The 26,799-nt window shown below is 48.5% G+C and overlaps 1 protein-coding gene across 1 annotated transcript in view; it reads left to right on the top strand.

Annotated features, from left to right (window-relative positions):
- LOC121595210 (metallo-beta-lactamase domain-containing protein 1) overlaps positions 1–26,799 on the top strand; it is a 93,674-nt gene that overhangs the window by 22,052 nt on the left and 44,823 nt on the right. The window contains exons 2-4 of the mRNA XM_041918984.1: positions 7,362–7,466; positions 9,319–9,523; positions 17,055–17,222. Coding sequence (XP_041774918.1) covers positions 9,352–9,523; positions 17,055–17,222 — 340 coding nt within the window. The 5' untranslated portion in view covers positions 7,362–7,466; positions 9,319–9,351. The remainder of the gene's footprint in view (positions 1–7,361; positions 7,467–9,318; positions 9,524–17,054; positions 17,223–26,799) is intronic.

Raw genomic sequence — 26,799 nt, 5'->3', positions numbered from 1 at the left:
TCTGCGGTCGATGATCGAGTGTTGCCCATTTCGTGCGATTTAGTTCGCCATTTGTATCAGGCAGCATATCTAGATCGATTAATTTCCCTCACCGCGGTAGTGGCACGTGACTGCGGACGATTTTCGTATCATTAATCTAGCCCCGGTTCGCTCTGCATATTTTCATAGACGTTTCATAATTTTTTTTTTTGTATGATAAATTATGTTTTTTCACTATTTGAGCGGAGTTGTTTTGGGATGATATATTCCTCCCAATGCGTTTCGTGAATGATCTAGCGCAGGCAGTAACAAACCATGATGCAATGAGTTCCGAGAGAGTGCGTAAACTGTTTTCTCCGTACTACCTCGAACGTGAAAACGATAATCCGCTTCTCATGACAATGATTAGCGGTAGAAAGTACGCATCACCTTCCGTCAATGATTTGCCAATTAGTGGCTAAAATGTTCAAAAATTAGTATACCCTTCGCCTTAGTCACCAGGAAGTAACAGAGAGAGAGAGAGAGGCCGGAGAGCCTTTTTGCGGATGTGAAAAAAAGCGTTTGGCATTATGATGCTGTTGGGAAACGATCGATTGAATAAAGGTAGGCATCAATTTCACCAATAATGTGGGGCAATTTATAAAACGGAACTTAAAAGCTTAGAAAAGGTTTACTTGAAATTGTTTTTACTTTTTACTGTTTTATATTTCTATCTTTATGTTTGCTATATTTCTATACAAATAAGATTCTTGTTTTAAAGCGAGATCATAATTAATGAATTTTTGTTGTTTTATAAATTGTCAGCTATCTAATCAACCTGCAGCATTTACCTATTTTTTCACTAAAACTCGAACACATATTTTATTTAAAATTTTCAATTATGCTAGCAAAACTGGATACATTGAAATTGAGAGATTTTCCACATCTTAATTAAAACCTAATGAAGCCTCCGACATGAAACGGATAGCAGTAGGAAAAGGAAATGTAAGCTTGAATTGTAAAAGGGCACATCTCAAAGAGGAGAGAGAGAGAAAGAGAGGAGCCTCAAAAACATTACAAAAACCCGATGCCTTGTGTGAAGGAAGCATTAACATTAGCCACTCAAGCTGCCTCTTTCGTCACATGCATCCCGAAGTGCACTCGTATGCTTGATCAGGCGCATAACCATCGTCTCTTCACGATCGTACCATCGTAGGGAGAGCTGGTGTGTATGTACCATGGGGAAGGGGGAGAGCCTTTCTGTGTCACTAGTGTGTTTTAGCGTTAGTGAGACCGTGCTCAAGTAAAAACAACACAAAAAAGCGGTGATCCGTCAAAGAGCACAGGCCGTGCAGCATAGGCAAAACAAAACGGCCATCCGTAGCCCGTGGCGGGACCGACCCAGGGTGGAAGCAGCAGCGAAGAAGCAGATTAACAACCGCTGCAAGTAATTGCTGTTGATGGTTAGGTACTTCGCTCCCTCGCTGCTGCTTGTTGTGTTCGGGAGAGTTGAGCTTTTTTGTTTTTAGATTGTTTTTTTTTTGCTTTTCTCTCTTCTGTGCATACCCGCGCAGTGTTGCCAGCATGGTTTAGCCGTCCTTCTGGTTGCTTCTACCTGTTAGTGGTGAACTTTATCTGCATGCTTAACGATCAGCGCTTAAGCGGCGCTAGATGGCACCCGACATAGATGGGACAAGAGAAAGAGAGCAAGTGCGAGCGTTAGCGGAGGCTGGGTGCGCTCTCTCTCACTCTCTCTCTCTCTATCGCCTTCGGTTGACGGCACTCTTTCCCGAGGCGTTCCTTCAATCGAGCGGAAGGTGATGAGGTTATGTGATTTAGAAATGTCATAATCAGCGCTCGAGTGGCACCGCACATTGCGTAATCGTGAGGGCACACCGTGCGCCCCGTTTCGGGGATGGCTGGATGGGGTTTTTTGTTTCGGACGCTGGGTTATCTGGAGCTGGCAGGCTCTTTCTGGGGCTGGCAACCTTTCGCCGCAGGTCCTTTCTTTTGTCGAGCGAGCACACATTTGAACATGTCTGGCTGGAAGGCGAGACGTGATTTTTGGAGCACTTTTTGTTCGTCGTTTGTTTATTTGGCAAAATTTTGTCACAATTTTGTTGTGAGCAAAAAAAAAAAACGGTCATAATATGATACGAGCATGTTTGTGTATGTGTGTATGTTTGGTTTACACTCCGACCGTAATCGCCATGCTGCATCGTGTTATGCGGCTGTTAACGCACTTTCCTCAAAAGGGGGTGTCGGGTTAACATCGCGCTGGTCTGGTCCATTTTCTCCCCACCGTGCACCAAGGCCGCAAATACGCAGCACGGCCGACTGGAATGCTGCTGTTGACGGGCTCTGCGTTACTAAGTGTTGTACCGCCACTACTAACCCGTAATCGAGTAGGCTGGTGTGCAACAATGCGAGTCCGGGAGATGCAATGCAACCAAACTAGTGATGGGTAAAGTTGGCACAAATTTGAAGTCAAGTCCGGAATTTTCGGGATTCGCCCAGAGTCGGAGTCATTCGGAGTCGTCTGGAGTCATCTGGAGTTCACTGGAGTCCGGAGTCATCCGGAGTTGTCCGGAGTCATCCAGTGTTGTCCGGTGTCATCTGGAGTCGTCCGGAGTAGTCCGGAGTCATTCGGGATCGCTTGGAGTATTCTGGAGTTGGAGTCATCCAGAATCGTCAGGAGTCATCCAGAATCGACAGGAGTCATTCGGAGTTGTACGGAGTCATCTGGAGTTATCCGGAGCAGTCTGGAGTTATCTGGGATTGCTTCGAATATTGAAGATTCTGAGTCATCCGGAATCGTTCGGAGTCATCCGGAGCCGTCCCGAGTCATCTGAAGTCTTCCGGAGTTATCCGAAGTCTTCTGGAGTCGTTCGGAGTCATCCGGAGTTATCCGGAGTTACCATGAGTCGTCCGGAGTCATCGGTAGTCATCCGGGGTTGTCGGTAGTCGTCCGAAAAGGTTTGGAGTCATTCAGAATCGTCGGGAGTCATTCGGAGCCATCGAAGTCGGAATCGTCTGGAGTCGTCTGGAGTCGACGGAGTCGTCTGCAGTCATCCGGAGTCGACCGGATACAGGTTTTTAGGGTTACCATTAGGCGTATCCGACTCCGATTCTTGCTGAATACAGTGGACTAAAATCGCTGTTCTTAGAAAGAAAGGTCTTTTTAAGAAAGGCTGTCGCAAGGCACAAAAGAGGAAAAACACACCACAAAATGAAATGCCTCTGGTCGACTCCAGCCGACTCCGACCGACTTGTCCAGAGAGCACATCACTAAACCGAAGCATCCAGTCCAAACGAAGCGCAGCTATATGTCCTGTTTGGCATCACAAAGCAGTACAGAGACAGCATGATGGCCATAGCGCCAAGCGTACACGGTTCCATCTTCAGCTGGCATGGCCGATGACGCCACGAGAGAGCGGGGTTTACTTTGCCCATTAACACGTGCTGCGATAATCGTGCAAACTTGTTGTCATTTGGCTGGCTGGTTGCACTTTCTCGAACACTTGCCCCACTCCCGCTGTAAAGAAACGATGCGGTTTTGCTTCCGAACTTCCTTTCCCGGCCACTGGGCGCACACGGAACCGTGCGCAGAGCGCATCCCCTTTGCGTCTTTCGATTTGTAATAATTTAGACGTTTTGGCAAAAGTGTCAAACATTTTAGCACGTTTGATGGCAAATTGAACATCGCACTCCGTTTGCTCAAACACTTTACCATGCGTGCAGTGATTTATGCAGAAATTGTTGCGGACTTGTTTACTTTTAATGTATTCGGTGCTAATGTACGAAATGGTGTAACAGCTTCCCAAGGTTGATTGATGCGTAACGAATGTAAATATAAACAAGTTTGCCAAAAAAAAAAGAGGGGAATAATTTATGCTTCTACCGATGCGATGATTAAGCGTTGTTTTGAAAAGGAATTAATGCGCTAAATCAATCAAACCGGGCGAGATCTGCGGTGTGTGGTGCGCCAACTGCGCTATAGACGCCATATTTCATGCGCGTTCCTCTTGGTGCGTGCTACGATTCTGTCACCGGATGAACGGACATTCAATCGTGTGTGCGTGTCTCGATCTCGAGCGTCTCTAAACAGCCGGGCGAAGGTGGCCGAGCAGGAGGAGACGAATCGACAGACAAACCTACTGACTGAGTAACATAACCAAAACCAGAAGGGAAACCCTCGCTCCTTGCCACCAGCAAAGCGCCGGAGCAAAGCAGAAAACCTAAACCACAGAGAAAAATGCCGACCTGCGACGGGAAGGGGCTGAGCGACGACAAAAAAAATGCAAAATGAAAGTGATCAACATTTATGTAACAGGTGACACAGCAGGGGAGGGTGCACCGATGGCTGGGCCGATGGTTGTCGTTTTCTTCGTCGCCCCGTTCATTATCACTCTCACGGCGATGACGTTTTTTTGGTTTGTTGCTTTCTTCTGGAGTTTCGGTCGACTGCAAAGTGTGTGTTTGGATTATCGCAACACCCCCCCCCCCCCGCCTTTAACCGTGTCTTCCTCCCGCCGATCTTCTGCACTGGTCGGGTCAACTTTCGAAGGAAGAAATTTGGGCGAAATTTTTGGCGCCCGCCAGACGACGCGAATGGCGACAGAGTTTGCAGAAGCCATAGAGGAAGCACGGGAGAAGAGGGCATGATGTGATGATCGCATCCGATTACGTCCGTTGTGTGTTGAATGCGTGAGTGCTCTTTTATCGATTGTTACACATCCGATTTCCGGTTACTTAACAAAGTTCATCTTCATCCCGAAGCCGTGGAAGCTGCAGGCCGATCGACCAGGTGTCTCCAGGTGCCTGGGTGATATTGTGGATGCAGTTCTGGGGATGTTTTATGGGCATTGGAGTGATGCCGCCATGTCAAGGTAAGCGATGCGTTTGATCCAACGCTCCAAATGGATTGAGCAATCTCTCCGTACCCGTTGTAGTTGGCACCGGCACCGCATTAGGTTCTGTGTCCACTTCAGCGTACCCATAATCGTGCGGTGAGCGCCGAAGCGTCTCAAGCCACGATCCACGAGGGAACGTAAGGTGCAATGCGTACAGGAAATGCTGTGTGGTAGGTAGGAACCCCTTCGGATGGGTACGTGACGTGCGCGATTGCGCGATGAAGCCCTGCACCGATGGGCACGTCACGATGCGTTGCGGGGAGGGGTTTAGAAGCAGCAGCCCTTCCCCCGTGCCGCAGACTGAAGTGAAGTTTACCATTCGGAATCGGACACTTTCGGAGGCATTGATCGATTGCGAAAGCGGACGGTGGGCTTTAGATTGGACGTGAGCGCGCCCACACCCCGTGCACATCACATCCAAGCGTGCCTTCACAGTACGTTAATTCTATGCGGCATTACACAGCTGTTGCACATTGGGCCGTCGGTCTCTGTGTGTGGGTACGTGTGGCTTGAAGCGCTATTGCGTACCCCCTACAGGAGGAACCATTGCGTTTCGCAGTGGGTTGAAATGTACGTACGGTAGGGGCTCTCTTGACACATTACCGGCGAACCCGTAGCCTCATAATCGGGCCCCAACGGCTCATCTTCGCATAATACGAAAAGCGCAAGAAAGGGCAGTCAAGCGGAGGCACAAGACAAAACTGCGGGCATAATCGTACACTGTGTGGCCATGATCCCAAAAATGCACCTGCAGCAGTAACGACACTGGTTGTCATCGTTGCCATCGTCGTCGTCGTGGTTGTCGTTGTCGCCATTGCAAGCCAACTCGACCGGAGACCGATTTGCGAAGCAAAAGCGCGTACGGGCTGCGGCAGTTTGTTGGCCCAGTGACCACAGTAGGTGCAACGGAGCGAAATTATAATTAAAAAAAAAAAAACTGTTCCATCCTTCCTTCCGTCGCGTACGTTGTGTCGGTCCGTCGCTTGATTCCCCTCCATTGATTGAAGAGGGTTTACGATTAATTGACTGTGTTTATGAGCACTTGTCCGTGTGTGTGTGTGTGCGTTTATTGACGCATTCCTCGCTATTGATATTCAATCGCCGTGTTGAACCCGCTTGGGACAAGGGCACGCTGTAAACGCACTCACCCTTGGCACGGGCAGATTATGTTGTAATGCGAGCGTTTGTTTGGTTTTTGTCGTTGAACTTCAAAGCGCCAAATTGAAAAAAATAGGGAAGGCGTTGAAGGACTTTTTCACACGGGGCAAGCGTGTTCACGTGGAGACGTGGGAAACCTTTGCGTGGGGGTAGCGAGGGTTTTGGGAAGATTGACAGTCTCGCATGTAAGTGATTTATTTGTAAATGGTTTAGGGGGGGTTGGCATTTTGTTCAGATTGCTTTAGGGATGGCACAGTAAGATAAAATTAATGTCATGGGATGCCAAATCGATGGCCTTTTTGCTTAAAACGTGTTCAAATAATTTAATTAGAGGACTTTAATTAAAAAAAGGTCATTCGATGCCCTTGCAGTGAGCAGATTGAAATATGATATTTCACCATAAAAGTTGGCTCGATTATCTCCTGAATGAATTCAGTTTAATTAAAATCATTGAACAAATCTAAAAGTGCCCACCAGAGCAAAGCGTCTCCATCGCTTTGTGGGGTATTAAGCTTGCATGCAAGAAACATCGCCAACATTATGAAAAGTTGCGCGCAACTGGGGGTATGTTTCAGGTAGCAGCCCACAGATTTATGGTAAGCTTTGGTGTGCTTTTGTATTCGCTCTTTCACTTATGTTGGCCATTCGGTTATGTTGCCACCGTGACGTCAGAAACGAGTCGATACAAAGAGCCAAAAAACAGTGGGGTGGTTGATGTGGACTGCTGTGCCATTTTTAAACTGCCTTTATTCGTTGTGGATTATGATTGTGTGTGAGGAGCTAGTTTTGTATTTACATATTTTAAATGATAATTTAGTGCAATAAAGGCGACTTAAAACGCGTTTATTCAAAGTTATATATGAGTGTTTTTGGTCTTTTGACATTTTGTTTATACAATTTTGCACAATACTAACAGTTTATACCAAAAGAAATACATTTTTCAACAGATGCAATAGGTGCGAATGAAATGGGATGACTTTTGTTTTGGATGGAAAGCAAAACAACAACATTACTCGTGAGTTCCAATTTATCATCGCATTGGTTGCAGAGAAAAGGAAAGAGACAAAACGAACCTTTCAATGCGTTGGAATGTCATCTAAAGTATAGCTTTGGAGTGGACAAAAAAGGCAACAAATTTAAAAGCTTTTATTTTTTAACAATAATATTATCGTTGTCCAAATGTATTGACACATTGATTAGGACCAACTTTTTAATAAAAAGCAATATTTTTATTAAACCACGGATTAGGATTATCAAACAAGTTATAAAGTGTTTAGACACTAAAGCATGTTAAATAATTATCTTAATTATCTATTTTTACTTTCTTTGCAGACATATCTGAGATTTTTTTAGCGTTCCACAAGCCATAGTGCAGCATCGTCAGAAAAACATCGTCCACTCACCCTCATCGAAAGCATATACACGGCTCCAACGTAGGTAAGTACACAAAACCAGCACCCTCCAGAAAATGCACCGGAAAAGGAGAACTCAGTGAGTGCAGGCTGCTGGTGCGCGCTTTGCCGGTGAGTGCTACGATGCGGGCGAACGAACGATGATAGGCCGACGATTCGCCGACGACCCGCCGACGACTCCGATGACGATTTTCCACCTCATGCGCGCGGGTGGCGAATGCGAAAAAAAGAATAAAAAAACACACACAAACGCTTTCCGATCGACTGCAGGCTGTGTGTGTGTGTGTGTGTGGCACCAACCCCGGTGGCTCGACCGTTTTTCACTGTTTTCCGTGTTTCCAGTCAAGGTTGATCACTCGGCAGGAGCGAACGGAAGCGAACGACTGGCACAACCCGGCTGGAACGGCGGACGACCGTTCGGACGACCCGTAGTACGCGTAGCTTTGTACTGTATGTCTCCCCCCTCCCTATCCCCAGTTTACATCCCTCTGGCACCTCCCCTACTAGTGCTCCTCATCAGTGGCCCCGACGAACAGAGCTTGTTTTTGGCGTGTTTTGGCAAACCACCTAGAATCGGCACCGGAAAGAGTTTCTTCTCAAAGAGAAGAAGAAAAAAAGCAAGAAAAACCAGCCGGGAAAACAGTGCGAAAAGTGCAACCGCGTGCGCGTGTGTTTATGTGCGTGACCGGCCATTGGCAAAAATCGCACCACTCACCACCACCCGCCCCATTCGTAGAACCATCGGGGTCGGGGTGAATATCGTGTACGGATGACCCGCTGCTCGATTTTCCCTTACCCCCCCCCCTCCGTTGCTCGGTGGCCCGCTACGGTGGCAAAGGTCGGGGTCTTTTTTCCACTCTCGGGGTGTTTCTCTATGTGTGTGTGTCGCGCGCGTGCAAAATTCACCTCCAATGCGGTACGGAAAATCATCGCGCAAAAACCCCGCACATAGTGGTGTGCGAGAGAGAGAGAGAGAGAGAGTGTCTGTGTCTGTGTGGCTAACGTGCGCGCCCGTAGCCATCTGTGTGGTTGTCGGTGGTCTCCCCCCTCCCCGGCCGTGTGGTGCACTTGTTTTGGTGCGGTGTATTGGAGTGTTTCTGTGTGTGTTTGTGTTTTGTGTGCGCAAAACGAGAGAGGCAAAGGGCATGAAAGAAAAGCCCACCCGACGGAACGGGAAATGCGTACGAGAGAGAGAAAGAAAAGGGGGCTGAAGTGGGGGGAGGCGAAAACGCAAAACAGCTGGAACGGAAATCGCCTCCCCTTTGCATGCACCACCACCGCGCACGATGGGAGGGGTGGAAAAGTGTGCTCGCTCGTGAAAAGTGTGTGCGTGTGTGTGCAAGTGGCAAGCAGAAAAGAAGGAAAGTGTGAGGAAACTTGGGGGCCAATTTCTTAAATCAAAACCCCAAACCTGTCCCCGTCCCTTCCCCATTCCCCCCTCCACGTTGGTTCAACGCTACGCGTACTGCGTCACTCTGCCTGTCGTCCGTTTTTCCGTCGCCGGTCGTCGTCGCCGTCGTCGTTTCATTCGCTCCTGCCGCGGTGGTCATCTTCCTTGTAGGGCGGTGGGCTGAAATTAAACGCCCCCCTACCGCCGCCGATCTTGTGCGATTTAAAAATAATCAGCACACACACACTCGCGCGTGTGTGAACAATTTCCCAACTCCCGCTTGTCACGCGTGGAGTGGAAAATTAAACTGCAGCAAAAGAGAGATAGTGAGAAGGATACGTTCGTTCGGTTTGTGTTGCGTTCGGTTTTGAAAAAAAAAACAAGTTTCGTTAGTTCGTTCGTTCTCTACGTGGTGCATCACCCTCGCAATTGGAGTGGCAAAAAAAAGACCAAAGTAATCAATTTCATTCCCTCCGCTTAACACAAGCGACCAGCAGCAGCAGCAGCGGCGAACACCACCATGAATCAAATAATCGTGCTGAGCGAGGGCTACTCGAAGTACGAGCAGAACGAACCGCCGTCGGCCGACGCCCCGATGCTGGCCAACTGCACCTGCACCCTGATCAAAGGCCCCGATTGCAACGTCATCGTCGACACGATGACACCTTGGGATGGCGATCTGCTTTTACAGCGTAAGTATGGGGATGGTTTGTTTTAACACAGTAGACACACTCGGTACACTTCTTTACTGCCCTCTTGGCGGAGCATCTCCGAAGCAGCCGGAAATTAAGAGTTTAGGCACGGACATTTGTACCACCCATTTGTGTGTGTGTTTTTGTGTCTGTATCTCTTCGCTTTATTCGTTTCCAAAAGCACACGGCAGCACATCCACATCATCCACACATGGGCTAAGCAGCAGGAAAAAAAGCTCATTACCTAAAGGCTTCTTCGATGTAAAGGTCCGCGGGGAAAGAGTGTTGCGAAAGGATGGCTCTGAAATCGAATTGCCATTTTCGAGGGGGTTTTGTGTGTGTGTGTTATTGGAGAAGGATATTCGCTCTGTCGAGGCATCCTTTCGCTTCTTTTTTTTTGGCAAAATGGTGGTGTACAGAAAGTCACGAGAAGGCACGAATCCAACAGGGTCAAGTGCATGGAAAAGAGAGGCAGCATTTTCACTTTCCACTGGACCGGTTCCAAGCCAGCCAGCCATGAGGGGAAGATCGGTAAGAGGACTTCTAACGTATGGTTGGGAAGAAATAACCACTTTCCTTAATCTCTTTGGGCGTTTTTTTTTTGTTTGTTCGCACAGTAGCTTTAGAAGGGGCGTGCTCGGCCAAAAGCATGCTCTAAACATGCTCTTGTATGACCTCTTGCTGATACAAAAATGGCTCAATATCCTTTCGGTCCTTCCAGTGCTGTTTTGTACCCCCCACCCCCCCCCCAACTCCCTTGTACTTCAATGCGCATTTACTACTTCCATTGACTCGTGCTTTGGGTATGTTGTGTCGCACAGAAGACGTTCTTTTTCTTGTTCGTCTGCCTGCCTGCCTGTCGAATCCTTTCGCCATTACGATGGTAATGATGGCGACGCTGTTTGTTGTACGAAGCGTCGCATTCAAGCACGCGTGACACACACACACACATACACACACAAACACACGCACAAAGCCACGGAGCAGAATAAACGATTGACTGGGTGTAGGAAGGTTTGGAAAGCAGCCCCAAGCAGCAGGAGCAAGTTTTCCATGTTCGACGTGATGTTCCCGCGGGAGCGATGGAGCGGGCGGACCCGGGGGGGACCCGAAGACAACTGTTTGAAATAGTTTCTTCGTCCCTCCGGCTTCACAAATCACAAAACGGTTCCGAATGGCGGGTGAAAACTTCTAAAAAGAGGTGATACTACCCTTCCCCTTCTTCTTGGCAGTGAGAATGGCAAAGTGTGGTGATTTTCGCACACAGGTTCGTTTGCTGCTTCCCGCAAACCAATCAATTCTTGTCACTCACAAGGCAAGCACCGGGAATGGAAAGGAAATGCGAAGGGGTTGGACCTTTGTGTGTGTGTGTGTGTGAACCGTCTAAAGGAAGCTTTTGTTAGTGGGGAAAACACTATCGTAAGTAGTTAGAGCGCGCCACCGTGGCTGTAAGACACAGTCGCCGACGGGAGTGGCAGCAAATGGTGGGAATGCCGTGCCCGTGCCCGTGTACCGCCTGGAATAAAACATTCAAACGAGGGTTGGAAAACAAAAACCCCTGCTACTCTGGTGTGTGTGTTGCGAGCTTGCGAACATTTCCGGAACGAGGTGAAACATCGGAAAAGCACGCAATGACGAGCAAGAAGTTCTGCAGCGTTCCGTAGCGTTCGTCCAACAAACAGCCAACAACAAACGCAAACGGAAAACATTCAGCAGCAGCAGCAGCACCAGTCGCTGATACGGTACAGTTTTAGAAAACTCCTACCACCCCCTTTCTTTTCTCCTTCGGACTCCAAACAAAACGGACCGGGCAGCACCGGGAGTCAGCTTGCCAGCGGTGAACTTTTGATTAAGCTTTTGTCGTTTTGCGCGTTTGGGGTGCGTTGTGTTGTGTTGTGTTCTCCAGGCTCGCTTCGTTTCTTAACATACCGCAACGAACAAACGGCCACACGCGCACACAAACACACCCTTGGCACGGGGTGCACGGGCTTTGGCCACCCGATGACGGTGGTCATTTGAATGGTTTGCCGTGGTTTCGTTCGTGCCGGGCAGAACGCGAACTGCTGTTTGCTCGCGAGGATGGGTGCAGCACGGTATGGGTTGGTTCGTTTTCTCCCCATTTTCTTCCATTTGTCTGGCCGGAAAGGTGGGTAGGGGTGCTTTGGAAAAGAAAGTTTTGCAAATGGTTTCTTTTCCAATCGATGTGCCGTCGCGGGATGAGTTGCGAATGAGAAAGGCGGGCGAAATATTATTGCCAACCGGGCGATTGAATGTTGGATTTGGAATTGTTCGCCACTGCCCGGACGGGTGGAATAGAAGCGGGTGCATTGGGGTTGCGAGAAAGTTCCCGAACTTTGACCGCAATGAACTTTTGGTGTTCAAACAGCCAATAAAGCCAGTTCAAGAGGCAATAAATCGAAAAGTCAAGTTTTTAAGTGCGCTTTTTACGCATTGAATCTGGGAATGATCTCATAGTGCCGTGGCAAACTGCTGGATGCATCACAACGAACGACATACGTTCAAATCTTATCTTGACCGTTCTTTTCAGGTTTTTGGTATCCAGGTTTACTATAAAATTAAGGTTTCGGCAGTTGTTTTAAGGGACTTACTAGATGATATCAATCCGTTATTGTTAGTGCTGACCGATGTTACAGGATTTTTCTTATCTGGGATTAGATTTTCAAGATTGCATACCTTCAGGCGCATTCGCATGGTACAGGGCTCATGGCACATTTTGCAAAAATACAACTTGAAAATGACTTTATAGAGATACTTTGAATGTGTTTAATTTGGGTTCAATCACTTCTTTTAACCTTCCTCACTCGTTTGTCCACCCAATAACTATGAAATACCATCGATTGCGAACCAGCCAGTCCAGTCAAGTTGAACGATATCTCAAAAACAATTCCGTTTGGTTCATTTATTTTGTGTTCACAGATCTCGTTTTTTCCCTTTTTTGTTCACTCTCCCCCTTCACAAACTGTTCGTCGTATGACCGACGACGATTTAGCTGAAAAAAACTCAAACAGTAGTTTAGTAAAAAAGTTGCTCTACAGTACAATAAAAAAAAAACACAAAAAGAGAAGAATTGGGGAAGGTGAAACTAATTTAGAAAGTTTTTTCATTTCCATTTCCCCCCAGAACGGGCAAACCGGAAGCTGCTGTGTGCGCTCTTCTGGCGCTCTAGCGGCGCGCGAGTTCACAATTGATTGCGATATTTTCACGGCACACAACACGGTGTGGTGTATGTGTGTGTGTGTGTGTGCAAGCACACCGGGAGCATGATTTGCTCCGCGGCGAAATAAATTGATCTTGCCGGATTGATTTTGTCGAATTGTTTGCGTTTGACTTTGCAATTTTTGTGCCAGACGCGCAACGGTGGTTTGGTGGGGGCGGGAGGCACACAACAACCAAAAAATTGGAAATAATTGCACATGAAAAAGAGCTGAAAGAGCTGATTGATGAATTTCATTAATGAAAGTGTGAGGGAACGAGTGAGATGAAGTGCATGGAGCACGGAAATGAAGAGACGACAAAGCGCGCTCATAGAAACAAAGCGAGAAAAGAGAAACTTGTACATTGAACATGAAACATTAATCATTCACGACAAAAACCTGAAACCCCCCCTAGGGGAAGGAAGGTTATGTAAATAAGCGCTAAAAGTTGGTTTGGACTTTTGGAACAGCCAAACAGCGCCGCATACCGAAATGAGGAAGTTGTTTCCAAACAGCAGCGAGGAACAGTGTGTACCGGAATCGAGAATGGAATCGATATAAAGTTAAGCTAAACTGTGTGTGTGTGTGCTTGTGCGGTGGGAATGTGGAAGCAAATTATTTCGGCATTCGCGGCGCACAGTTCGCGAACCATGCCATCGATTGTCAATTCTGAGTTGGAGTCTAATAACTCTGTCGCGCTCTCTCTCTCTATCGCTCGCGTTCTGTACATAACGCTCTGTCTCTATCCCTCGCAAACTTCATAATGATGCCAATCAAGCCAAAACGAGGATTAACCTATCCCACCCCACCCCAACCGGTCGATTTTGCACATCGAAATCGGATTCGCGCGAGTATCCGGTGGAAAACTTTTCTTCCTCCTTTTATCGTTCGCTCCCCGGGCCCGGGCAGAAGCGGAGAATCGTTACCACAATTAACCGGGTGGAACGACTTGCTGGGGTCAGTTCATTTTTCGGGGCTCTTGAGAGGGGAGGGGGGGGGAGGCAGAAGAGTGTAACCTTCCGCCGGTACTTCCGCTTCCGGAACCGGGGCAAGAGTGCGCACTGCTGCCTGCAGACGGACTTTAGTTTGGTAGTTTTCATAAAGTGGTTTTAGCAAACGGTTGCTCGGGGAAAGTTTTGCTCCCTACGTCTCTCACCTCGCTCCGGCGTGTGTGTGTGCTATTCGCCATTCGGCAGTGCGAAAGTTCATGCGCCAGGGCCAGGCGATTCTAATCTGTTGTACTAACTGTGCTTGGTGTGGTTGTAGGCCGTTCTAGATAGCACGATACGGCGAATCTGCACCATTTGGATGCTGTTGGATGCTTGTGTCTGCTCTCCTTTTTTTTGCTTTTCTAAATCATTTTCCACTTGTATTTTCGGTGTGGCCCCCGCCGGGTGTGTACGCCGCCGTGAAGTGCCCCGTGTAGTCAGTGTAATGGGGATGCATGGGATGCCGATTTGAATAATCTACTCGGCCGTAGAAACCGGGCGAAGAGCGATGGGGCGCTGCTTTGCGAAAATGAGCACCGAGCATTCGGTTTTTGCGGTAAAGTATGAAATGTTGATGAATATTCATCGTCCGTGCTCAGTGTCCGTTGTTGCAGCGTGTGGGCAAGGAGGAGAATTGACTGCTTCATAAGACGGTACGGACGGGGACCGAGGCAAAAACACGCATTAAAGTGAAACAAGGCGTATGAATATTGTTGTGCAATACTTTTTGCTTATCCGTTAAAGCGGCGGTACCAACAGGCAAGAAACACCGATGCTTCCCTTCCATGCTATCTTTATTTATGGTTGCGAAAGATGTTCGAAACATTCGACGATCCTGCCCACGGGGCGAGTTTGTAATCTCTTCGGCGGCCGTCCTCTCCGTCAGGCAAAACAGAACTTGAACGCTTGCTCGAGTTGAAAAGTTGTGTAGAGAAAGGTATGCAAATGCTGCCATCCCACCTCGGTAGCTGAAGAAGCACCTTCTTGAGCACGTCAGTTACAACCAATAAAAGCAGCTGCCAGCAGGTCCAGGTTCAGGCCTCTCCACCACTGCCGCTTGTTCAGGTTGCTTCTTTGATCGATAATTTTAATTTGATGTTTTTATGTTGCAGATTGTACCGAACAGCGGAGTAGGAAGAACATGATCGTAGCATCTAAGAACACTCCACTCCGCTTCGATGCTAACTTACCAGTTTCTCGAGACACCGTCTAATCCCTTTTGATGTCCGATTATCAGGATTTGTGAGGCTTACGTTTTTCATTTCTATATCTTCATTCAATTTTCGCATCCCGGGCTACCTTTTGTTACCTGGTTGTGTCTCCCCGGCCTGGAGCCCCAGCGGTAAGCTCACTCCGGATCCGGATCCGGCTTTGGGAGAAGCTTTGCTAGGAGTTTCGAAGAGCCGGGGGGTCGATCTGCCACTGCTGTGGCTAGTTTATTGGCCTGTTGGAGAAAAGGCAGTTGTGTAGAGTGTGGAGTGTGAAGAAGAAGTGAGAGAGAGAGAGAAGGGGGATGGCAAAAACCTCGTGACCGATTCCAGTGCTGTGCACACGGCTGCAAAACCACAACATCGGGGGTCATCGGGCATTGAAATGCGGCGCCTCCTGTGTGCCACGAAGCACTCACGAAGAACCGGCTGGGTGGGTGCCGTCGTTCGTGTTCGTCGTCGTCGTCCTTCCCATTGTCGCTTGTGCCGGTGGTGTGTATTACTGTGTGCGGTAAACCCGGAAGCTGTGTCGGGCGGACCCGTCCTGTGTGTATGGGTGAGTGAACAACACTAGCATACACACTGAGGTGGGTCGATGTTTTAGGCCTTTCTGAAGCGATGGCAACACCGCTGGCCGTGTGAGTGGCAGGTCCTTTGTCCGTGTTGGTGTGTGTGTTTGTGTGTGAAACGGGAACTGTGGAAACTGCAGCCACCGCAGCAGTGTACCCCGTGTGTACTAAAGGCGCAGGGCTTTACCCTAACTAAGTGGTGAATCAGGAGATGAATGTAGTTATTGATTATCATAAGCCAAGGAACGAAACCGTATGGAAGGAACCAAGAAAGAGGTAGAGAAGAGCGTACGGGGGAGAAGGATTGTGTACGGTGTTATTTCGCACACATACACGCTGAAACGGAAAGGTCCGTAAAACCCGAGGACCGTAATCTGCGAAGCCCGGACGGATACGTGACCACCGAAGACATTCGCAGCATTGGAAAATGCCGCCCTGTGGTAGCTTTGCTTCCCTTTTTATCCCACCCTGGTTTTCCTGGTGTGGCATTTTGTGGAGATGGGGAGAAGGTAATAAAAAAACTGGGGAGCGAGAGACAGAGAGAGAGAGAGAGAGAGCAAGAGAGAAGGTTGGTGGCAACGTGTGCACGATACGGCAATTGTGCGATTTATGCGCTTTTGTTGTTTGTTCTTCTTCGCCCGACACCTAAACTTCGTGTGTTGGCCTGCAGGGGATGTGCTGCTGGTTGGATCAAAGAGGGTAAGGAGTAGGAGGGAGGGATCGTTGCTGGTAGGAGCTAACACGTGGGTTCATAATCGAACGATTCGCTTTGCTCTCGGTACTGGGTAGGTACTACTGGGTCGGGAAGGTGATAAAACCCCATCCTTTCGGCAAACGCATAAAGGCCTGGAAGAGCCTGTGGTGCTCCAGAGAGACAGAGAGAGAGAGAGAGAGTGCTCCGGAAGGCGTTGTCGGTTGGTTGGTGTTGCCTCGGAACGGGAAAATCAATAGCGAACGGGTCCCGAATGAAGATTTGTTATGCTGGAGGTGATGGCATGCTTTTCAGAAGGAACCGGGGTTAGTGGTTTCTTTTTGCATTTTTGGTTTTGCAGGAAGATTGCAGGAAACCTACTTCTTGGTGTACACACGTCAACCACCGTCCCACCCATGCCGATGTGGTCTCTGTATCACATATCACATGTGTCGGCTGATGATGCATCATCAAACGAAGCGCCCGGACAGAGAGCAATTATGCTGAACCGGAAAGGCGAGAAGCAAAGCATTCAGAAGCTGTCTTGGAGGTCTTTTTGTTGTTTGGTTGCTGCATGTCTCCTTGAGTGACGATGCACAAAAAGGGGTTTCGTGTGTACACAAAGTACATCTCCTTGCGCTGCTCCATCTGTCACTGTGCTCGGTGTCCAATTTCGTCACGCCAACCCGTCTGTCGTGTGTGTGTGTGTGTACTTCCAAAACAAGAAAAAAAAACTGTCTCGAACTTATGGAGCTGATGTGTTTTCATGTACTGGTTTTTCTCTCTCTCTTCTCTTCTCTTTATCTTTTCCTTCATCCGATGATAAATGCGTTCGCGGACGGGGCAACACAACACACAGGACTGCAGGAGCATCAGCTGCATCCGGACGACATCGACTACGTCGTGAGCACACATGGACATTCCGACCATCTGGGGAATAATAACCTCTTCCTGCGGGCGAAGCGGCACATCGTTGGCCCTAATATTTCCCACCGGAATCGTTACTACGTCCATGATTTCGACGCCGGTAAGTAGCTGGGCTGGTGCGCCTGCATGCGCCTATCTCTTGACGTCTTGCCGGGGTGCTGGGTGCTGCTACGGCGGGTATCGTTTGCTTGCTTGAGCACGAACAGCTAGCGAGACGACACTTCAGCGTTGGCGACGGACCGAGTTTTTGTCCGCCAACAACAAAAACAGCAACAACAACCCCGAAGGATCAGCCCCGGATGGACTTGATTGTTTGACATTAAGACAAACGAACAAAGCTTGTCGCACGATGAGCGGGAGTGGATGGAACCGCTGGGGGAAACGATACGAAATCATGTTCATTTCAAAGCGTTCCAATTCCGTCCCGGCTTTTCTAGGGCGGGGGGTGCTTTTTTTTCGCTTGCGCTTTCTTGGGAAGCGGATAGAATCGCACTTTGCTGAGGATGGCAGAGGCCGGAGTGTTGGTGGTGTCGTTGGTCCGAAATTGATACCGTTTTAGCCAAATCTTTGCGCACCGTGTCCCGCCCCTGGGAGGGATAAGCCGGTCGTTGCCGGTAGAGCACAAGATGAAGATGATAATGATGATCTTGGGTGTTTCGTTCTCGTTTCGCGTGCACCATAAACTTATTTACCGAAATAAATAAACAGAAAATTGACACGTCAGCAGCAGCAGCAGCAGTCGAAGCAGCATTGGACGCTCTGGCGCGGGATGTCGTGGGATTTTGGGGGGCCACTAACGAATGCGAAAAATCAAGTCGAAATTAGATATTGCCTCTTGGCTGCCTCACGGACTTTGTATGTGCCGTTCCGGTCGCGATTTGGAGCCTCGGTAGAGGAGAGATAGAGAGAGAGAGCTAGAGCTTCGTACCGTGATTCTTTTAGCGCGCTGGCTCATAGGAACATGTATCATTCTTCGACCACCCGCCCTCCGCGTCGGTTGGCCTTATTTCAAGCTCGTCTCTGGGGATGGGTGAAAGACCACGAAAACCTTCCTGGAACAGGACGGCAACGACGTCTTGGAGCTGGAATTTTATTTTCTTCGCCTCATTTCCCGGTGACATTCTTGAGCGGCTGCCAGGGTTTTTGGGTGGCGCGTTTTTTTTTTCTTTCGGGACCAGTGCTATTTTTTCTACCACTTATTCCACCGCCCTCGGAATTCGTTCGAACGTGCCAATTCCAGGGCCCCGGTGTGCCTATTTGATGGTCGACGTTCGAACACTCGTTACCGTCGATCTCCGTGCGGGCGTACGGCGTGTGCATTGGAGCCTGTGACCTGAGCGCTTACTTTTCCGGCTGGTTGAAGCTATCAACCGCGCAAAGATGTATGGGCAGATGTGTTTGAGTGTGTGCTCATTGTGGAGGGAGAGGCTTTTGGGAAGGAGCCCCGGCATCGGTGGACTGGGCTGATTGGACTGCAACAAAAAATACCTTTCCTTCGGGGTTGGATTCCGAATCATTTCCCCATTTCTGAAATAATGTGCCTTTTCTCCTTTCCAGGCGATTTTGTTGGCATTTTGCTGGAATAAAGCCCTGGACACATATACACCACTAACAGCGCTACTTGTTACGCTATTACATGGTCTTTACAGGCTGGCAAGCAAGAATTGAATGCTCTCTATGGCAGTAACAATACGCCAAGATTTCCAAAGACTTCCAAAGACACCCCGGAAGACAGCAGCCCACCCGAACAGCGCGCAGAAAATCGGTGTCAAAAAATCGATAATTTTAATTTTGCCCATAATTTCCACCACTATACCTCAATTTTGCCTCATTTAACAGCCGCGCGTTCGTTACCGCACGAACGAGCGAGCGGCGCCCGTGCGCGTCTCGTGACTGCGCCAGATAGTGCGGCTGTACACTGCGGAAAATGATACGAGAAGCTAGAGGAGGGTACAGGGTGTATTTTGGATACGGTACGGTAGGGACATGGTGTCTCATAAAACGGCCCAGGTACTCGCCCTCGTCCGCTCCTGAAAGCTTACCGAAGTGAAAATTAATGGTACAATTCCGCCTATACCCGGCGCTTTTGGTGCCCGACTACCATTTTGTTTGCTTTATGGGCGGCCGGGAAGGGGGGGGGGGGGGCGCTCAATGCGCTGAAGACTTTTCAATTACGGTCGTGTGCGACTGGAGGCGGAAGTTTCGCTTCTTTTTTGTTTAAAATCCTTTGTGCTTGGAGAGGGAGGTTTGAGTATATTAGGGAGTCTTTTGTGATTAGAAATGTTTCGACAGAGGGGGGGGGGAGGTTTGGTGATGTGATTTTATTTTTGCAGCATCACTACCACCATCATCAGCCTCCGAAGGTGTAACTGGCTGGCTAAGGCAGTTCGGAAGACGGTGACTGACGGTGGTATATCTTTAGCAGCTTTGGTAGTGTGTAATTCTTTGCCGTGTTTGTTTTTCGGTGCCCTCGGTATCAAAACGTTGGCGCGTATCGCATTACCCAACCTGCTCGACGAACACAACTCGCCGTGGGGAATGTGGCTGGTGTCGTTTCCCGGTTTGCTTCGCTTCACGCGCTCGCCCGGTGCGCTGCGAGAAACAATGCCGGCGCAGCAGCAGCGCTATGCGTAGTGATTTTTTACTGTGTGCTTTGGCGCATGCTGTCGTTTCGGGGGAAGGATTTAGATAAAATTTTATGAAAACAGTTTCGGTTCCGCACTCCCACCCAGCGCGCCAGTTACGCGAGTGCTGCGCGACAGTTGGAGAGTCATTTCGATCGCAAACAGTTTCGCTGATAGTACAAAGAAGATTGAGTAGAAAAAAAACATTCAAAGCAAAACAAGAACGCTTCCAATACGATCCGGTGAGGTTTTGCGCTGAGTTCGCGAACATATGTTATCGAGTTCTTTTGAAGGAAGAACGTTCTCCGCTTTTATCGTAACATACACATACACTGAATCAGAGTGTGTCAGAACGTGTCAAACAAGCTTGATTAGGGAAGCGCAAGGGGAAGAGTGGTATGGTTGATTGTTGTGAAGGATATAAGGGATTGGCTTTTCGCCGGCTTTTGTTTCTTGTGTGGGATAATAAACAGCACGACAGCACTGCGACCGATGGTTATGTATGGGGTGCGATATTGGGTATTTTTGACGGAAAATTGACCACTTAAAAATGATTGCACGACGATGCGTCGTTCTGCATGTGGTTAGCTGCACAAGCGTTTACAACCGTTTACAACTTTTGGAAAGGAAATGAGTGTTGTTCGGTAACATGAGCCGTTTCGCTCCATATATTAGAATATTAATATACTAAAGAAGGGCCGGTCTGGTGGTACAGTCGTCAACTCGAACAACGTAACAACATGCCCGTCATGGGTTCAAGCCCCGAATAGACCGTTCCCCCATACGTAGGACTTGACTATCCTGCTATGGTAACAATAAGTCAAAGAAAGCCAAGCTCACTTCACTAGTGGGTACAGGCAGGCCTTCATCGACAGCGGTTGTTGTGCCAAAGAAGAAGTAGCAGTAGATATTAGAATATTGTTCGTTTTATACGTTCTTGTAAGCTTATTTCAGAGTTTTGATTGTTTGATACTATTCATTGTTGTCCTGGGAAAATTTGTTGGTATAATTCAGGTTAAAAATGTCTTTTTTTATCAAATACCAAAAACGACCTATTATAGGTATAATATGGCACCAATTCTTCAGTACCTGGATAAGTCATGCTATGCAAACAAGACTATAGTTCCCCTGGTAGCCTTGTGGAGCTTATTTTAGGAGCTCGCTAAACATGTAGACAATCAAAACAGAGCTGTGATTCAATAAAGCTTAACTGTGAACTTCCATTTCTGTGAAAAGAACAGTAAACCGATTTTTGGAGAATTCTGGCTCTTATACGGATTTTCTTATCAGGTTTTTATTATTTCCCTGGAAATGAAAAATCTTATTAGGAGACTCTTCAACTTATATTTGAGTTCTTCCCTATGGGATTTGATATCTATCCTTGGTTGTACTAAAAACCGCGCATATGGATAGATCCAACAACAAGCCTTGAGATGCTTTAAATGTTCCTATACAAAAAAACTTTTCTGATAGCGATCGCTATTCATTTATCCTCCTATTGTCGCGGAAACTAAGTGCTGCGAGTCCAACAAAAAAGAACAAACCTTCCCCTGTACCCTATTCCATCCCTAGATTATGAAGCTTCGAAGGGTTGCACGAATCACGTGTATTCAGCGACGCTCCCGTACACATCTTGAGTGTTTTTCGGCGAACGTCTCGGTTGTGTTGAATTCGCATGAAAAGACGGAGCTGAATGCAATTTTGATTCGAGTGCTGGTAACAATGTGCTCGCACAGTGCACTTCCTCGCGCTATCGTTTCGCTTCGGCTCCGATTTGCCTGGTTGGTAGTCCGGGCAAACGCGGCAAAGAGCGTTGTTTTGTGCTGTTTCCAAATCAGGCAAAAAAAGGAAAAGAACCGTAACATCCGGTAGGTGTTTCACAGCGGTCCCTTCCTTCGCCCTCCGCGTGTGATGACGTCTCTGTCACTGTCAAGTTAAAAAATCACGCAGCTTTTGTTGCTACGACCGATTCGCCGTAATTTCATCTACGGTCGGGAAATGCGAATCGCTGTGTATGCCTGTCCTGTGTGTGTGTGTGTGTGTGTGTACATTTTGTGTAAGTCGGGGCACGTATTTGCTCGTGGTAAGATTTTCCTTTGCGCGCGCTCTCCATCATCCGTCACCAGTCCGTATCCTGTGGCGACCCCCTTCGCCTCGATCATCCCTCGTTTCACCCGTTCCGTGTACTTGGGCCATACCGTAGCAGCGGGAGGGATTGTGATTTCCTTCACCAGGCGCTGGGGGTGTCTGTGTGTGTTCCATCAGCTTCGGTTGATGATGTGAGACGTTTCGGAAGAGGAAAATTTGAGCGAGAAGTAACATGATGATAGTAGGTACTTTGGGCCGCCGTTGCTTAAGCCTGCCACTTGCCGGCCAACTTCGGTGGCGGCAGGGAACGGGGGCGGAACCGGAAAGCTATCAGAAACAGTGTGAAATCTCACACTGCCTCTCCCTCTGCTCTGCCTACCGCCCTGCTCTGGCTACTGCAGCACAATCATCTAGGGCCGCGCGGACTGAGCCGGCTTTTCGTTTTTTTTTTTGACGAGACAGCTTCAAATCCACGTCACGCTGTGGCGTGGTAGTGGTGGTCGTGTAGGTAGTGGTGCACGACGTGACATTTCCATAATCGAGTTGCCTTTAACTGGCGGGAGCGAGACATGCACCGAAGAAACAGTTTGACGGATATGGGTGTCCTCCTTTCCCTCGTTTCTTTGGCCGTTAGTTTCCTGGAAAAGCGGCGGAAGGCATATTCCCACATAACTGTCTTCCCTCCGCTTTCCTCACACAGTGGAATGGGATGCACACTGACACAACAACAAAAAAGAACTGGAGAAGCTTTTGTTGATCATTGTGTACCCAGGTTCGACATATACCGACATTCTGCGTCACCCGGATCGATGTTTTCCTTCACAATGGCGCTGCTCTCTGTGTGTGATTCCTCCGGCTGGGAGATGCTAAAGGGAGGAAACTAAAATTCAATTTTGTGCGAATATCGTCTCCTCCCGAGGATTGCGGTGATGGTAATATCCTGTATGAATGTGTGCGAGAGTTTGTGTGTGTGTTTGCACAAAGCACACATATGTGCAGAGGATGCCGCACTCCAGCGGTGAACAAATGAACCTGACATGGTTTTGCGCTGCCATGCCACGAGTGGAGTCGATCAAACTCTCACCGTGATGGGCGTTCTCGTTCCGGTTACAGCTTTCACCAAGACGACGGTTATGAGTTCATCGTGTGTGCGTGTGCGTTTTTGCTCTTTTTTCTATCTACTTCCATCCATTTCCGTCGTCGGAGGAAGTTCCCCTGCTGGGCCTGCCGGGCCTTAAGCCCTAGCCGATTTGTAACGGGAGGCCACAAAACGGAGACTTCCCGTCTTTTTTTTGTTGTTGGTTTGGCCACGTTTCCCCGGGAGTCCACTGGTGCCGCCCGAGGAGGCCTTCCGGAAGCGCTCCGTTTCGGACTAACTTTTACCGGATGTCGGTTTGTTGTCGCTCCAGCTGACCGGAACCTCATTTGAGGTGGTTTCTTATGTGGCGAGGTGTGGGAGCCCATCCCAGGACAATTTTAATGTCACAAAATTCGCCCTGCCCGTAGGCTCATCCTGCCACAGCATCTCTTCTCGGGGGAGTTCGCAAAAGTTTCGTTAAATGTGTTTCGTTGTGGAGTCGTTTTTATTTTTCGTGCTTTCGTCTTGTACACACACACATACATACACCCAACACACCCATATAGGAGGTCATATCAGTTCTTCCCGGTGGGCGGAAATTCGATTTCAACTGCGAGCGTATTGCAGCCTCCGTTGTGTCGTTCCTGCGAGACATGTGTCCTCGTGTGCTTTCCGACAATAGGGCGGAGGCTGCTCCAAAAGTTGCCCGCCACCTGGCACCTGGCCTCGCCAGCCGGGGAACAAAATATATGAGCACGATTGCCCCGATGGCAATAACTGTCAAGCGGGGGAATGATAATTGTCGGCAAAGTATGTGTGTGTGCGCTAGCTATCGCAAAAGCGAGAAAGACGCATCGTTCTTTTATGTGGTGTGGAAAACGGTGAGCTCATCTTACCACGTACCGCGCAAGTACACTGCTCGCACTTGTCAACTTGAACAAGTCAGCAGACGATAAAGAGTGACAGGAACACTAAAACATCTCGCCATTTGCCATGACACCCGATGGTGGGCCGTTCCCCGGCGTTGCGTCAAATCGTTCTATTTTATGCAAATATTTATGGACTTTCCGGGAAATTAACTTTTATCAGTCGATTAACGAATTGGCAGGCCCGCTGCTTTCTTCCAAATCCGGCTTCATTTCGATCATTAAATTTTGCGCTTTCCGCTTTCTTCCGGCTTACAGTGGCGGGTGGGAAAGGTGGTAATGCCATTTGCAGCCACCGTTATCAAACCGTGAATTACCTGATATTTTAGATCACAGTTCCGCTGCGTTTGGTCGGCATTGATTGTTTCTCGGAACGCTTGCCAGACAAAGGAAGAAGGCCAAGAGGCATGGTTGTTGCTCCACGCCGTTTCGGTAAAACACAATTTTCTCTACCGCTAAAGCATTTGCCCCTCGATGGCGGTGTCTTATTGGGGAAAATCTCATCTACAACGCTGCTACTACCATGGCGCCCTCCATTGCGCGAAGCTGACATTAAAATCATCATTTATTCCTTCAGTGTCGGTCGTAATGTGATATACTTTGGGCCGCTTTTAAGCAATTTCCTGTAAGACTGTTCCCGCACCACAGTACACAACACCTGTGCGTTCTTGCTGTTGGCAGTACGAAAGTAACCACCGCATTTGCAACTTTTTCTCCCTCGATTTTTTTGCAGATTTGCCGTCACGAATTTATTCCTGCTGGGCGGACGGCCAGCTGGCAGCAAGCTCGAGCTCGTTGTGGTTTGATTTTTTTCTGCCGAGCCTTCGATTGGCAAATGGCGCGTAAATCGGTCCCGTATCGGGGAAGGATGGGAAAGGCTTTCTCCAGTAAACTGCGCGTGGAACACCGTTTGGCATCACCATCCCACACGAAAGGAAGATCCCTTTGTGGCTTAAAAAATGGTGACTTTATGAATTTTTCAAGTCATAATTCAAATGCCGCCGACGCCGTTCCGAGCACTTCCTTCCCACTCTCAATGCTCGCTTTGTTTTGTGTCTTTTGTGGGGAGATATTTTCTCGTTTCGCTTTACAAAATTGTTTCGCTTGAAGGCAGTTTATTCTGTCACTTTCACGACTTTTCTTTTAACGGTTCGTGTTTTTATACAGCAGCAGCTGCAGCTGGATTGGTGGAGGGCTGAAGGGAGAGTTTTTCGATGCTTTTGTTTTGTCCATTTTTGTGCTTCCACGAAAGTACATTTCTCCTCGATGACAGGGACAGGTCTCGGCTCTACACACCTTAATTAAGACGGGTGGCACAATCGCACAAAATCCTCGCGCACCATTCGCGTGATGGAAAATCTGTCTCTTTGAGGGAGGAAGGGGTGCTGCTTCGGAGCTGGGTCGGAAAAATCGGAACGGAACCCGTTTGTTGCCCCATTGTTCCTTTTTTTACTTTCGCTGTCTGAGAAGAAAAGCTTTGAATTAAGATTGCCTTTCCATTTTCTTATCTTTGTGTGTGTTGAGCTTTCTGTTTTCTTTTTTTTGCTTTTATTTGCATCTCAAACCACGTTGGTCCTGTTCGCCTTTTTGTGTCTGAAGTACCACATATTTGCATTGTTCATTTTGAATCAGCGAAAAGTAGGTGTTTTGTGGGGATGAGAGACAGACCGATGCAGGGTGCGGTTACGGATTCGCTTATGCAGAAAAGGTCACGAACGTGTGTTATGGACCTCTGCGCCAACCTGAAGCCCTTTCGGTATTTGAACTCACAGACTCGCTCCCGTTTTTTTCCCCCCAATGCCAAGCCAGTGAGTGCCACTCGCCGAACGCCAACCTCGCCGACCTTAAAACTGTTGCGAGACAACGATGAATAATGGATTTTTGGAGCAATATTGGAGAAGCATCCGAGCAAAGTTGCGTTTTGTGCGGATTAGCCGGGGCGTGTTGCTTCCGCTGTGGTTGGAACCTGCCGGTGACTGTGCCGTTGCTGCTGCTGCTGCCGTTGCTGGCATTATTGCCGGCGAGTGGAGAGCAACCGTTCCGGGCCGGTGGTCGTGATTAATTATTCAGCTCGGGCCTAGGCCAAAAATCGGTACCAACACGAGGCCGCGCACCGAAAGAAGCACCGAAACCAATTCATCCATATGCTTTCACGGGGTGTGTGTGTATGTGCGCAGGGAACCTGGCTTCGTGGGCTGCAGCCTGGCAACCGAGACGAGTGGAACAATTCCGGGAAGGTTGAATCAGTATGAGTGCGTTTTTTTTCCTTTTCTATTTGTACTGTTTTCTCTTTTCGAGAGGTTATGTTTGCATTTAGAGGGAGGGTTGACGTGTACGTGCGTGTGTGTCTGTTGATCCTTTATCCTGCCAACTCGAGTTGAACCCTGTCAAGTATTCGGTTGAGACATGCCCATGGATCCTTCCGTCCACGCAATCACTGTGCGCACACAGTCAGTCAGGACCTGGCGGAAGAAAAAGTTTGTCCCGGCAAAGTAACCTTTAACTGGGATCGGGGGTGTGTGTGTGTGAGAGAGTACTGGACACGGGTTAAAGGTGACCCGTTGGTGGGGAGGAATGAAAGGGAAAGCAGTGTTGCCGGGAAACAACGACACCGCCGGCCAAAGGTACCTCAAATGGTGGTTGCACTGGCAACGCTTGATTGCTGCCTAATTTCTATGTTTGACTTATGGTTCTGTTATTCGTCACAGCTAGTCCCGGGAGGCATGTTTTGTGCGTGCTCTCTCGCTATCTCTCTCCTGTACCTTTCTCCTCCAAGCTCCTCCTTCATCGGCAGCGAGTGTTTTGTGGAGCTTGTAGCCTGAAAGGACGGATTTACGCCCCCGGGCAGGTACTTATTTTTGCTGCCAGCTGTGTGTAATAGGCGTAAAGAATGGAAGTACAGCTTTCAGAAAGCTGAAGGGTAGTGTGGACTTGTTTTTTTGTTTGTTGTGGTACTGTGTT

Source organism: Anopheles merus, chromosome 3R (assembly GCF_017562075.2).
Source record: "Anopheles merus strain MAF chromosome 3R, AmerM5.1, whole genome shotgun sequence".
NCBI classification, from domain to species: Eukaryota; Metazoa; Arthropoda; class Insecta; order Diptera; family Culicidae; genus Anopheles; species Anopheles merus.
The sequence above is the reverse complement of the archived record's forward strand: the minus strand, read 5'-3'. Positions and strand labels throughout refer to the sequence as shown.